The sequence below is a fragment of the Nerophis ophidion genome, linkage group LG06 (assembly GCF_033978795.1).
Source record: "Nerophis ophidion isolate RoL-2023_Sa linkage group LG06, RoL_Noph_v1.0, whole genome shotgun sequence".
Taxonomy (NCBI): Eukaryota; Metazoa; Chordata; class Actinopteri; order Syngnathiformes; family Syngnathidae; genus Nerophis; species Nerophis ophidion.
Window position 1 is genome coordinate 4,666,717 of NC_084616.1, and position 14,440 is coordinate 4,681,156.

The following is a 14,440-nucleotide window of genomic DNA, read 5'->3' on the forward strand; positions in this document are numbered from 1 at the left end:
GTATATATGTGTATATGTATATATATATATATGTGTGTATGTATATATATATGTGTATGTATATATATATATATATATATATATATATATATGTGTGTATGTATATGGGTTGTACTTGTATATGGCTTTTCTACCTTCAAGGTACTGAAAGTGCTTTGACACTACTTCCACATTCACACACACATTCACACACTGATGGAGGGAGCTGCCATGCAAGGCGCTAACCACGAACCATCAGGAGCAAGGGTGCAGTGTCTTGCTCAAGGACACAACAGGCGTGACGAGTTTGGTAGAAGGTGGGGATTGAACCAGGAACCCTCAGGTTGCTGGCACAGCCACTCTCCCAACCGCGCCACGCCGTCCTATTGTAGTTTCTTCAAAATAACCACACTTTGCTCTGATTACTGCTTTGCACGTTCTTGGCATTCTCTGGATGGGCTTCAAGAGGTAGTCAGTCCCCTGCAAGGGTTTTCATGAAAATGAAGAAAACTGAAATGAGGTGTGTCCAAAATGTTGGCCTGTACTGTATATGTACATATACACATATACATTTTTTTCCAATGCGGCCCTCAATTCAAAACATTCGCACACCCAGAGTGTAAGCTATAATCATCAAAATGATATCAAACAAAGGCTTGACATATCTGACATGTTCTGAGCTTCACTTTGTAAATGTAATTGCTGGACTAAACTTTTGCACAATACTACCATTTTCCTGGCTGTAGAATATACACTGGCACCATTTCTATATGAAGTAAACTAAAGGGTTGCATTAAAAAAAACAACATTAAGTCTTTTCATTTGTGTAAAATCATAATCGTACTTTTACGTGTTCATTGCTTTAAAATTGCACTTCTGTTGGGAAAATTGTTCCCGGTTTAGCAGTTTGGCGTAGCGACAATTGCGAATAACAAAGTATAAATGTAACCCTAACCCCTTTAATGAAAAAGAGCGGCGACATATAGAATATGACACAATGATGTGTTTGAATAGGCCATGACAGCGGTGTAACAGCAAAGTACATCATTAGAGGTGTTGTACTTAGTAACCACAGCGTGTACGAGCCAGGTCGTCCTGCTCCATGAGGAGCTCCTCCAAGTCGGAAGGTTCCAGCTCACGAAACGCGGCGTGACTGCCGATCACGAACAAGGTCGCTCCCAGAACCCAAAAAACTGCAGCGCCTGCTCCTGCCAGCCAGAACACAGGCAAGGAAACAACTCCAGCTAGACTCATCTGGTGTGGGACAGTCAGTTCCTTGCCAAGGATCACCAGCTTCGACTCCAGCGATCTAAGATGGACGATGTAGAAGGCAGCGAGGAACACGGCCAATGCGATGAGCAACATGGGAGAGCTGACTATGCAGTAGAGGATGAGGCCCAAGAAGATGAAGGTGTAGTTGCTGTTCAACGTCTCCACATTTTTCACCACCCGCTGACACAGCTCGCCAAAGAGGCGAGGTTTGGAGAACTTGCGCTGGTCCACAAAGCTGGCCCTCGGTCGGATGGACAGGCGGCGCCGGTCCAGCCACTCTTTGGCCACGCTGGTGGAGATGACTTTGGGGAGGCCCAGCTTGGCCAAGATCCCGACTCCACCAGTAGGATGAGCATCCTCAGCACTGAACAGATCTCCAGCTTTGCTCTCCTTGTCCACCTGGCAGGTCTCGCCTTTTGGAGCTGACATCAACTGCAGATTGGAGTTGTCCCAGTCCCTTCAAGCGGGTTGATGGAAAAGATGTTGTATATATATATGTGTGTGTGTATATATATATCTATATATATATAAATATATATATATATATATATATATATATATATGTGTGTGTGTGTATATATATCTATATATATATAAATATATAGTATATATATATATATATATATATATATATATATATATATATATGTGTGTGTGTGTATATACACATATATAAATATATAGTATATATACAGTATATATGTGTGTGTATGTATATATATATATATATATATATATATATTTTTTTTTTTTTAAATGTTTTTTTTATTAGTCGATTTGATGTGTTATGATATTAATAAACACTAAGATGAAGTTCTCCCGCCAGTCATTTGAACAATAATTGATTAATTAAAGAACCAATGAAGTTACTCTGGTTGCAATTTCTATTCTGGCCACCAGGTGGCAGCACTAACCTGCAACAATCAGTCCTGTTGACGTCATTTATGAACACGTGACCTAAAATGTATTTACAACCATATTAATGTGTTCATAATCGGTGGGTTCATTCTGTTCATTAAGCTGTCATTTTTAATTCGTTGTTTGAAATAATTCTCAATTCCACAACTGGAAACTTTGCACATCAAATTAAAGAACTTGTGAGATATTAAACATTTTGTAGTAAAATATGATGTATTATAGTTAAAATAGGCTTTTGTTTATATTATTCTAATGATGTTATATTTCAGAGATGTTAAATGTTAATCATACACTTAATATTTAGTCTTTTTAAATGTATTTAGTGCAGTATGTACAGTAAAGCACAGTAGTTTTATTCAACATACTTATATTTACTTATTGAACATACTTATATTTATTTATTCAACATACTTATATTTACTTATTGAACCTACTTATATTTATTTATTCAACATACTTATATTTACTTATTGAACATACTTATATTTACTTATTCAACATACTTATATTTACTTATTGAACATACTTATATTTACTTATTCAACATACCTATATTTATTTATTCAACATACTTATATTTACTTATTGAACATACTTACATTTACTTATTTATTCAACTTACTTATATTTACTTATTGAACATACTTATATTTACTTATTCAACATACTTATATTTACTTATTGAACATACTTATATTTATTTATTTAACCTACTAATATTTACTTATTCAACATACGTATATTTATTTATTCAACATACTTATATTTACTTATTGAACATACTTACATTTACTTATTTATTCAACTTACTTATATTTACTTATTGAACATACTTACATTTACTTATTTATTCAACATACTTATATTTACTTATTGAACATACTTATATTTACTTATTCAACATACCTATATTTACTTATTCAACATACTTACATTTACTTATTCAACATACTTATATTTACTTATTGAACATACTTATATTTATTTATTTAACCTACTAATATTTACTTATTCAACATACGTATATTTATTTATTCAACATACTTATATTTACTTATTGAACATACTTACATTTACTTATTTATTCAACTTACTTATATTTACTTATTGAACATACTTATATTTACTTATTCAACATACCTATATTTATTTATTCAACATACTTACATTTACTTATTCAACATACTTATATTTACTTATTGAACATACTTATATTTACTTATTCAACATACCTATATTTATTTATTTAACCTACTAATATTTACTTATTCAACATACGTATATTTACTTATTGAACATACTTATATTTAACTATTGAACATGCTTATATTTACTTATATTTAGGTATTGAACACACTGACAGTTGAACAGGTTATCAATTGAAAGTAAATCATGTTTTAATCACAAAGTGCGGCTGATGACAAAAATACATTTTGATCAAATGCACTGCAAAATAACTCATGACAAATATATTTACATACAACATAAAATAATCCATGTTTAACAACAACATGATCTAAAAACCCCAAAAGCAGTGAAGTTGTGTAAATTGTAAATAAAAAGAGAATACAACAAATCCTTTTCAACTCTATTCAATGGAATAGACTGCAAAGACAAGATATTTCATGTTCACACTGACAAACTTTGTTATTGTTTGCAAATAATCATGAAGTTAGGATTGAAGTGTTTCTGGGTGTTGTTGATAAATGAATGTGGCTTTGGAAAGTAAAGTTTTACCTTGCACTTACAGATGTAGCGACCAACTGTAGTTACTGACAGTGGTTTTATGAAGTGGTTCTGAGCCCATGTGGTGATATCCTTTACACACTGATGTGGCTTTTTGATGCCTGAGGGATGGAAGGTGCGTAATATCATGGCTTACGTGCAGTGATTTCTCCACATTTTCTCAACCTTTTGATGATATTACGGAGTGTAGATGGTGACATCCATAAATTCCTTGTTGAGAAATGTTGTCCTTAAACAATTTGCTCAGGCATTTGTTGACAAAGTGGTGACCCTCACCCCGTCCTTGTTTGTGAACGAGTGAGCATTTCATGGAAGCTGCTTTTATAGCCAATCATGGCACCCACCTGTTCCCAATTAGCCTGTTCACCTGTGGAATGTTCCAAATAAGTGTTTGATGAGCATTCCGCAACTTTCTCACTCTTTTTTGCCACTGGTGCCAGCTTTTTTGAAACATGTCGCAGCCAACAAATTCCAAATGAGCTAATATTTGCAAAAAAGAAGAACGTTTGTCAGTGTGAAGATTTGTTGTATTCTCTTTTTATTTAGCATTTAAGCAAGGTGACAACTTGACTGCTTTGTACATTACTATTATTATTAATGTCTTGTATATAAACATGTTACATACATACAAATACAACATTTACAATGCAACATAAACAATAATTCATTAAATGTGCCTTCATTTCCTTAATGACCTCCAATTGTGTTGTTCTTTGAACCTGTTGACTGCAATAACGACAATAAAACTCTATTCTTAACACATTTTCACTTTAATATTAGGATTTTCCTGCACAAATGACTTTCATTCTGTCAAAGTCAGTCGAAATATTTGATTTTCTTCTTTTCACCACACGAAACAACATGTTGTCATTCATATTTCTCTCTTTCCTTGTTTCCTTCATGCATCCAAACTTGTCTCCTTCTCTTCTTTCCTTCTTCTTTTTGTCATCCTGCTGTACCAAACATGACCGCCAGAGGACGCTGTTGGCCAGCAAACATTTTAGTCAACGTCCAACACTCACATCATCACTTGTAGCACTGCTATTATTATTATTATTATTATTATTATTAGTATGTGTAAAAAAAGGCACCATTCGAACATTTGATATTTTTTAACTGTACTGGAATTTGATGTCGGTTTTTGTTCTTTAAATCAATAAAACAACTTATTATATACATGAAATAAGGTATTTATATAATGTATTATAATATATTATATGTAGGTAATAAGGTATATATTATATTTTATAATACAATACATATGTAATAAGATGTATATTATATATATCATAATATATTGTATATATGAAATAAGGTATATATCATATATATCCATCCATCCATTTCCTACCGCTTGTCCCTTTTGGGGTTGCGGGGGACTCTAGTGCCTATCTCAGCTGCAATCGGGTGGAAAAATAGTATATATATATACATACATATATATATATATATATATATATATATATATATATATATATATATATATGTATGTATGTATGTATGTATGTATGTATGTATGTATGTATGTATGTATGTATGTATGTATGTATGTATATATATATATATATATATATATATATATATATATATATATATATATATATATAATAAGGTATGTATTATTTGTATTTGTATAAGGTATATATTATATGTATAATAAGGTATGTAATTTATATACAATAGTATATTATATACATATATATATATCATAATAAATATATTATATATTATTATATATGTATTAAGGTATATATTATATGTAATAATATATTATATACATGTAATAAGGTATACTATATATATATCTATAAGTTAATATTACATATATAATAATATATCATTTATACCATATTTCCTTGAATAGCTGCCGGGTTGCTAATTAATTTAAAACCTCTTCTCACTCCTGCGTTTAATCAAGGCATGTGGTAAAAGTAAGCAGGCCTAATAATTATAAAACCTCTTCTCAATCCTGCATTTACCAACAGCATGCAGTAAAAAATTGAATGTGATAAAAACAAAAAATTAATTAAAAAAATTCTGCAGCTGCGGCCCAGTGGTTGGGGACCACTGCTGTACAACATGTCATCTACCACCATTACACCATGCTGTCTGCGTGCCGGTAGGACACATGCACTTTGCTGCTTCTCATGTGAGATTGCAATGCATACTTGGTCAACAGCCATACATGTCACACTGAGGGTTGTGATATAAACAACTTTAACACTCTTACTAATATGCGCCACACTCTGTGAACCCACATTAAACAAGAATAACAAACACATTTTTGGAGAACATTGGCTCTGTAACACATTATGAATGCAACATAAGAATTACCCAGAATTCCAATGCATCCATGACTCTTGGCTATATTATACACTCACCCCCAACCCCGCCCACCTCAACCGATGCACAAAGGGGGGGGGGGGGGGGTATGGTAAATGGTAAATGGGTTGTACTTTTATAGCGCTTTTCTAGCCCTTTTGAAGGAGCCCAATGTGAGGGAGTCGCAGCATCTTGGTGGCCCGGCTGTGTCACCTCTGGATGCTCAGGGTCACTGCAGGCAGGAATGAAGGTGAGAGCACGTTTTCATGGGAAGTTTCAAAAGAACACTTGCACAAAGAGCAAATGAAAGGTGTGCCAGAGCACAGAAAACTAAAAGCTAATATAAGCAGCAGGCAGAGTTCAAAGTCCATAAAGCGTGCGGAGGCAAGCTACAAATAAACAGAGACTACTCACACAAGTGTTGCAGGACACAAACTAACTGGCGAGGCTGGACTGAGTCAGCAGAAGGGCTTAAATACAGAAAACATCATTACAAACCAGTGTGTGGACGAGCCGTGCAGGAGGAGCAAATTAGGTAGTCATGGTGACCAATGTAAACAAGGAAGTGCGCTAACAAACAGCATCCAGAGAGTCCAAAACATAATAGGAGAATACAAACAGGAACTAAACATACTAGAGATGTTGTTGGATCACAACACTCAAAGTGCTTTGACACTACTTCCACATTCACACACTGATGGAGGGAGCTGCCATGCAAGGCGCTCACCAGCAGCCATCAGGAGCAAGGGTGAAGTGTCTTGCTCAGGACACAACGGACGTGACGAGGTTGGTACTAGGTGGGGATTGAACCAGGAACCCTCAGGTTGCACACGGCCACTCTACCAACTTCGTCTCGCCGTCCATATATACATATATACATATATATATGTATATATATATATATATATATATATATATATATAAAATAAAAAGTCTACACTGAAAAAAAGGTGGAGTGCTATTTACTTAAAAAAAGCTAAGTAACAATTTCCACACAGAAATTCTTTGTAACTTTTACTCAGAAAATAGTCAAGTAAAGTTTACTTGCCAGCAAGAATTATTTTTTATTAAAAAAACTCAAGTAAACTTTACTAGAGAATTTCTTTCCTCGAGACAAAATGTACTCACTCTTTGATAGTAAATTTGACTGAAAACTACTTTTGTATTTACTGATGAAACCCTTATAAAAATGCTTGATTTTTAGGATAATTTAACTAGTTTTTCTTTACTTTATTCTGAGCAATATTTAAGTAATATTTACATAATATTTAAGCTCCCACCTACATTACTATTGTAATATGAATATGTTGTATTTTTAACATGGCCGACTGTTAATGAAATGAACACATCTTCAAATATGACTTTTGTCCAGTTTGACAAAAGTGTGTGTCCAGTTTGACAAAAGTGTGTGTCCAGTTTGATAAAAGTGTGTGTCCAGTTTGACAAAAGTGTGTGTCCAGTTTGACAAAAGTGTGTGTCCAGTTTGACAAAAGTGTGTGTCCAGTTTGACAAAAGTGTATGTCCAGTTTGACAAAAGTGTGTGTCCAGTTTGACAAAAGTGTGTGTCCAGTTTGATAAAAGTGTGTGTCCAGTTTGACAAAAGTGTGTGTCCAGTTTGACAAAAGTGTGTGTCCAGTTTGACAAAAGTGTATGTCCAGTTTGACAAAAGTGTGTGTCCAGTTTGACAAAAGTGTGTGTCCAGTTTGACAAAAGTGTGTGTCCAGTTTGATAAAAGTGTGTGTCCAGTTTGACAAAAGTGTGTGTCCAGTTTGACAAAAGTGTGTGTCCAGTTTGACAAAAGTGTATGTCCAGTTTGACAAAAGTGTATGTCCAGTTTGACAAAAGTGTGTGTCCAGTTTGACAAAAGTGTGTGTCCAGTTTGACAAAAGTGTGTGTCCAGTTTGACAAAACTGTGTGTCCAGTTTGACAAAAGTGTGTGTCCAGTTTGACAAAAGTGTGTGTCCAGTTTGACAAAAGTGTGTGTCCAGTTTGACAAAAGTGTATGTCCAGTTTGACAAAAGTGTGTGTCCAGTTTGACAAAAGTGTGTGTCCAGTTTGACAAAAGTGTGTGTCCAGTTTGACAAAAGTGTGTGTCCAGTTTGACAAAAGTGTGTGTCCAGTTTGACAAAAGTGTGTGTCCAGTTTGACAAAAGTGTGTGTCCAGTTTGACAAAAGTGTGTGTCCAGATGAAGTGTTGTTATCCTACTGAACTTCTCTTTGATCTGAGACAGAAGATAAAAACACAACTTGATCAAGACACACACCTTTCTAGAACAATTAATATTGTAGTCTCACCTTGCTAGAACAATTAATATTGTAGTCTCACCTTGCTAGAACAATTAATATTGTAGTCTCACCTTGCTAGTACAATTAATATTGTAGTCTCACCTTGCTAGAACAATTAATATTGTAGTCTCACCTTGCTAGAACAATTAATATTGTAGTCTCACCTTGCTAGAACAATTAATATTGTAGTCTCACCTTGCTAGAACAATTAATATTGTAGTCTCACCTTGCTAGTACAATTAATATTGTAGTCTCACCTTGCTAGAACAATTAATATTGTAGTCTCACCTTGCTAGAACAATTAATATTGTAGTCTCACCTTGCTAGAACAATTAATATTGTAGTCTCACCTTGCTAGAACAATTAATATTGTAGTCTCACCTTGCTAGAACAATTAATATTGTAGTCTCACCTTGCTAGTACAATTAATATTGTAGTCTCACCTTGCTAGAACAATTAATATTGTAGTCTCACCTTGCTAGAACAATTAATATTGTAGTCTCACCTTGCTAGAACAATTAATATTGTAGTCTCACCTTGCTAGAACAATTAATATTGTAGTCTCACCTTGCTAGTACAATTAATATTGTAGTCTCACCTTGCTAGAACAATTAATATTGTAGTCTCACCTTGCTAGAACAATTAATATTGTAGTCTCACCTTGCTAGTACAATTAATATTGTAGTCTCCCCAGTAAAATAAGGGCATTCAATGTTGTGACTGAACAAGCCGATAGTGTTTTAACAATCCTATTTGCTTGTCTGATTCAAAACTACACCTGCATCTTCACCTGCATCTCATGTTGAAGCACCTGGTGTCATTGAAAAATTCAATTCAACCTTCAACAGCACTAATTTGATCTTACTTTGCAGAAGTTGTTGAGACCAAATTCCTGAGAGTCAACGTCCTTCAATATTCTGTGAAATGTATTGAGAAATTATATTATTATGACATATCATTAAAATAACATGTGTTGCAATATGAGAAATTAAAGCAAATGTTTATTTGAAGAAAACTGATGACACAGAAAGTTCCCCTAAAATATTTTTGACATTAAAATGACTTAAAAGGGCTTCACGGTGGCAGAGGGGTTAGTGCGTCTGCCTCACAATACCAAGGTCCTGCAGTCCTGGGTTCAAATCCAGCCTCGGGATCTTTCTGTGTGGAGTTTGCATGTTCTCCCCGTGAATGCGTGGGTTCTACTCCGGGTACTCCGGCTTCCTCCCACCTCCAATGACATGCACCTGGGGATAGGCCCCTCCCACCTCCAAAGACATGCACCTGGGGATAGGCCCCTCCCACCTCCAAAGACATGCACCTGGGGATAGGCCCCTCCCACCTCCAAAGACATGCACCTGGGGATAGGCCCCTCCCACCTCCAAAGACATGCACCTGGAGATAGGCCCCTCCCACCTCCAAAGACATGCACCTGGGGATAGGCCCCTCCCACCCCCAAAGACATCCACCTGGGGATAGGCCCCTCCCACCTCCAAAGACATCCACCTGGAGATAGGCCCCTCCCACCCCCAAAGACATCCACCTGGGGATAGGTTGATTGGCAACACTAAATGGTCCCTAGTGTGTGAATGTTGTCTGTCTATCTGTGTTGGCCCTGTGATGAGGTGGCCACTTATCCAGGGTGCACCCCGCCTTCCGCCCGATTGTAGCTGAGATAGGCGCCAGTGACCCCAAAGGGAATAAGCGGTAGAAAATGGATGGATGGATTAAAATGACCATATAGTAAATGAACCTTGCTCCAAAATGACAAATCCCAGCAGACATGTTTAAATTACATTTGATATATTTTGAGGTCCTGAAGAGGTTCTGCTTGTTGCTGCAATTTTGTAATTCGGTTTCAAACTTGACATTTTTTCTCATTGGAATACTTGTTTTAAAACAACAAATAGATCACACTCCCCCACAATAACCACAAAACTGAAACCAATAGCACACTTTCTGAATTTACAACAGCATGTTTATGAGCAGATATCAGTAATATTTGCCACAGATCATGTTCTAGATTATAAACATGAGTCTACTGGGGCTGGACCTGAATATCCCATCTTTGTGATAGTACAAGTGGTTCTAGAGGCGGGAAGAGGACACTGCTGGACTACCACCTAAAAATGTAATAAATAAACAGCAGGAGATATCCATGCTAATGATGTTGGACTCCGGAGCAAAAAAAAAAAAAAAAAAAAATATATATATATATATATATATACTAAGCCTTAAAGGTTTAGTAAAAATAAAAATCTCCTGTTCTGCGAGCATAAACACATCCAAAAAGTAATCGCGTGCCACAAAGCCAAGTTTGCAGTTGTTAGCTCGCTAGCTAGCTGGCAGGCTAAAGGTGTTAGCTAATGCTAATGCTAAGGTGCAGTATTCCATATTCCATCACTGACTTGAACAAATAAACAAAGGTGACGTACAAAGTTAATTAAACATAGAACCTAACAAAGTTAATTAAACATAGAACCTAACAAAGTTAATTAAACATAGAACCTAACAAAGTTAATTAAACATAGAACCTAACAAAGTTAATCAAAGATAGAACCTAACAAAGTTAATTAAACATAGAACCTAACAAAGTTAATTAAACATAGAACCTAACAAAGTTAATTAAACATAGAACCTAACAAAGTTAATCAAACATAGAACCTAACAAAGTTAATTAAACATAGAACCTAACAAAGTTAATTAAACATAGAACCTAACAAAGTTAATTAAACATAGAACCTAACAAAGTTAATTAAACATAGAACCTAACAAAGTTAATTAAACATAGAACCTAACAAAGTTAATCAAACATAGAACCTAACAAAGTTAATTAAACATAGAACCTAACAAAGTTAATTAAACATAGAACCTAACAAAGTTAATCAAACATAGAACCTAACAAAGTTAATTAAACATAGAACCTAACAAAGTTAATTAAACATAGAACCTAACAAAGTTAATTAAACATAGAACCTAACAAAGTTAATTAAACATAGAACCTAACAAAGTTAATCAAACATAGAACCTAACAAAGTTAATTAAACATAGAACCTAACAAAGTTAATTAAACATAGAACCTAACAAAGTTAATTAAACATAGAACCTAACAAAGTTAATTAAACATAGAACCTAACAAAGTTAATTAAACATAGAACCTAACAAAGTTAATTAAACATAAAACCTGCACATGTGGCTCCAAACACATGAACTCTCTTGTTAAATGACTGTCGGCGCCATCTTCTGTCCTCACCTGAACACCTGCTGCACCTGAACACCTGCTGCACCTCAACACCTGCTGCACCTGAACACCTGCTGCACCTCAACACCTGCTGCACCTCAACACCTGCTGCACCTGAACACCTGCTGCACCTCAACACCTGCTGAACACCTGCTGCACCTCAACACCTGCTGCGCCTGAACACCTGCTGCACCTGAACACCTGCTGCACCTGAACACCTGCTGCACCTCAACACCTGCTGAACACCTGCTGCACCTCAACACCTGCTGCGCCTGAACACCTGCTGCACCTGAACACCTGCTGCACCTGAACACCTGCTGCACCTGCTGCACCTGAACACCTGCTGCACCTGGGCGTGTCTGACAGGGAAAGTGCAAACATGCGCTGAGTGGCCAGAAGGTGGCGATGTTTACTGCTAGTACTGCTAGTACTGCTAGTACTGCTAGTACTGCTAGTACTGCTAGTCCTGCTAGTCCTGCTAGTCCTGCTAGTACTGCTAGTACTGCTAGTACTGCTAGTATTGCTAGTACTGCTAGTATTGCTAGTACTGCTAGTACTGATAGAACTGCTAGTCCTGCTAGAACTGCTAGTCCTGCTAGTACTGCTAGTACTGCTAGTACTGCTAGTACTGCTAGTATTGCTAGTACTGCTAGTATTGCTAGTACTGCTAGTACTGCTAGAACTGCTAGTCCTGCTAGAACTGCTAGTCCTGCTAGTACTGCTAGTCCTGCTAGTACTGCTAGTACTGCTAGTACTGCTAGTACTGCTAGTACTGCTAGTATTGCTAGTACTGCTAGTACTGCTAGAACTGCTAGTCCTGCTAGTACTGCTAGTACTGCTAGTACTGCTAGTACTGCTAGTACTGCTAGTACATCTTACTTTCTGCTATTAGCTTGTAGAAACAACATATTAGTTAAGTAAATATGACTTGGAGTGAAAGATGACATTTAGTACAAAAGTGAGGATCCTAAGTTTACAAAACAAGCATCAAGTAAGACGTGAAATAAAAGGTGAGATTTTAAAGTAAAAGAAGTGAAATCATAAATCTTTGTAAAATTGAAATGAATATAAGTGTTCACAATTACACCAACAAAATATCATCTTTTTCAGTCTACTTTAACAAAGAATAAATGTTTGATGAATAAAAGTCAAAATAATCCATTGAAGTTTGGATTAAAAAGAGAAAAAGTCATCATGATTCATGACTGACAATGTGATCATGAAGACTACAAATGTGGGAAACTGTCACACATTCTACACACTAATAGTACACACTCTTTTATACACTGTACACACTAATAGTACACACTGTTTTATACTTTGTACACACTAATAGTACACACTGTTTTATACTTTGTACACACTAATAGTACACACTGTTTTATACTTTCTACACACTAATAGTACACACTGTTTTATACTTTCTACACACTAATAGTACACACTCTTTTATACTTTGTACACACTAATAGTACACACTGTTTTATACTTTGTACACACTAATAGTACACACTCTTTTATACTTTCTACACACTAATAGTACACACTGTTTTATACTTTGTACACACTAATAGTACACACTGTTTTATACTTTCTACACACTAATAGTACACACTCTTTTATACTTTCTACACACTAATAGTACACACTGTTTTATACTTTGTACCCACTAATAGTACACACTGTTTTATACTTTGTACCCACTAATAGTACACACTGTTTTATACTTTCTACACACTAATAGTACACACTGTTTTATACTTTGTACACACTAATAGTACACACTGTTTTATACTTTGTACCCACTAATAGTACACACTGTTTTATACTTTCTACACACTAATAGTACACACTGTTTTATACTTTGTACCCACTAATAGTACACACTGTTTTATACTTTCTACACACTAATAGTACACACTGTTTTATACTTTGTACACACTAATAGTACACACTGTTTTATACTTTCTACACACTAATAGTACACACTGTTTTATACTTTCTACACACTAATAGTACACACTGTTTTATACTTTGTACACACTAATAGTACACACTGTTTTATACTTTCTACACACTAATAGTACACACTGTTTTATACTTTCTACACACTAATAGTACACACTCTTTTATACTTTGTACACACTAATAGTACACACTGTTTTATACTTTGTACACACTAATAGTACACACTCTTTTATACTTTCTACACACTAATAGTACACACTGTTTTATACTTTGTACACACTAATAGTACACACTGTTTTATACTTTCTACACACTAATAGTACACACTCTTTTATACTTTCTACACACTAATAGTACACACTGTTTTATACTTTGTACCCACTAATAGTACACACTGTTTTATACTTTGTACCCACTAATAGTACACACTGTTTTATACTTTCTACACACTAATAGTACACACTGTTTTATACTTTGTACACACTAATAGTACACACTGTTTTATACTTTGTACCCACTAATAGTACACACTGTTTTATACTTTCTACACACTAATAGTACACACTGTTTTATACTTTGTACCCACTAATAGTACACACTGTTTTATACTTTCTACACACTAATAGTACACACTGTTTTATACTTTGTACACACTAATAGTACACACTGTTTTATACTTTCTACACACTAATAGTACACACTGTTTTATAC

General features: G+C 35.1%; 1 protein-coding gene and 1 long non-coding RNA gene across 2 annotated transcripts in view; both read right to left on the bottom strand.

Moving 5' to 3' along the window:
- Positions 1–135: 135 nt before the first annotated feature.
- On the bottom strand, positions 136–1,729 carry LOC133553858 (prenylated Rab acceptor protein 1-like). The gene has a single exon (XM_061902198.1). It carries the CDS (start codon positions 1,678–1,680, stop codon positions 1,042–1,044), a length of 639 nt encoding a protein of 212 aa, XP_061758182.1. The 5' UTR covers positions 1,681–1,729; the 3' UTR covers positions 136–1,041.
- A 1,970-nt stretch (positions 1,730–3,699) lies between these two features.
- LOC133553859 (uncharacterized) overlaps positions 3,700–14,440 on the bottom strand; it is a 38,841-nt gene continuing 28,100 nt past the window's right edge. The window contains exons 2-3 of the long non-coding RNA XR_009806985.1: positions 9,389–9,440; positions 3,700–4,896 (exon numbers count right to left, since the gene is read on the bottom strand). This is a non-coding gene — a long non-coding RNA (uncharacterized LOC133553859). The remainder of the gene's footprint in view (positions 4,897–9,388; positions 9,441–14,440) is intronic.

Bases quoted from the DNA above. Each gene is read 5' to 3' on its own strand.
- LOC133553858 (XM_061902198.1), bottom strand. From the start codon at position 1,680: ATGTCAGCTCCAAAAGGCGAGACCTGCCAGGTGGACAAGGAGAGCAAA.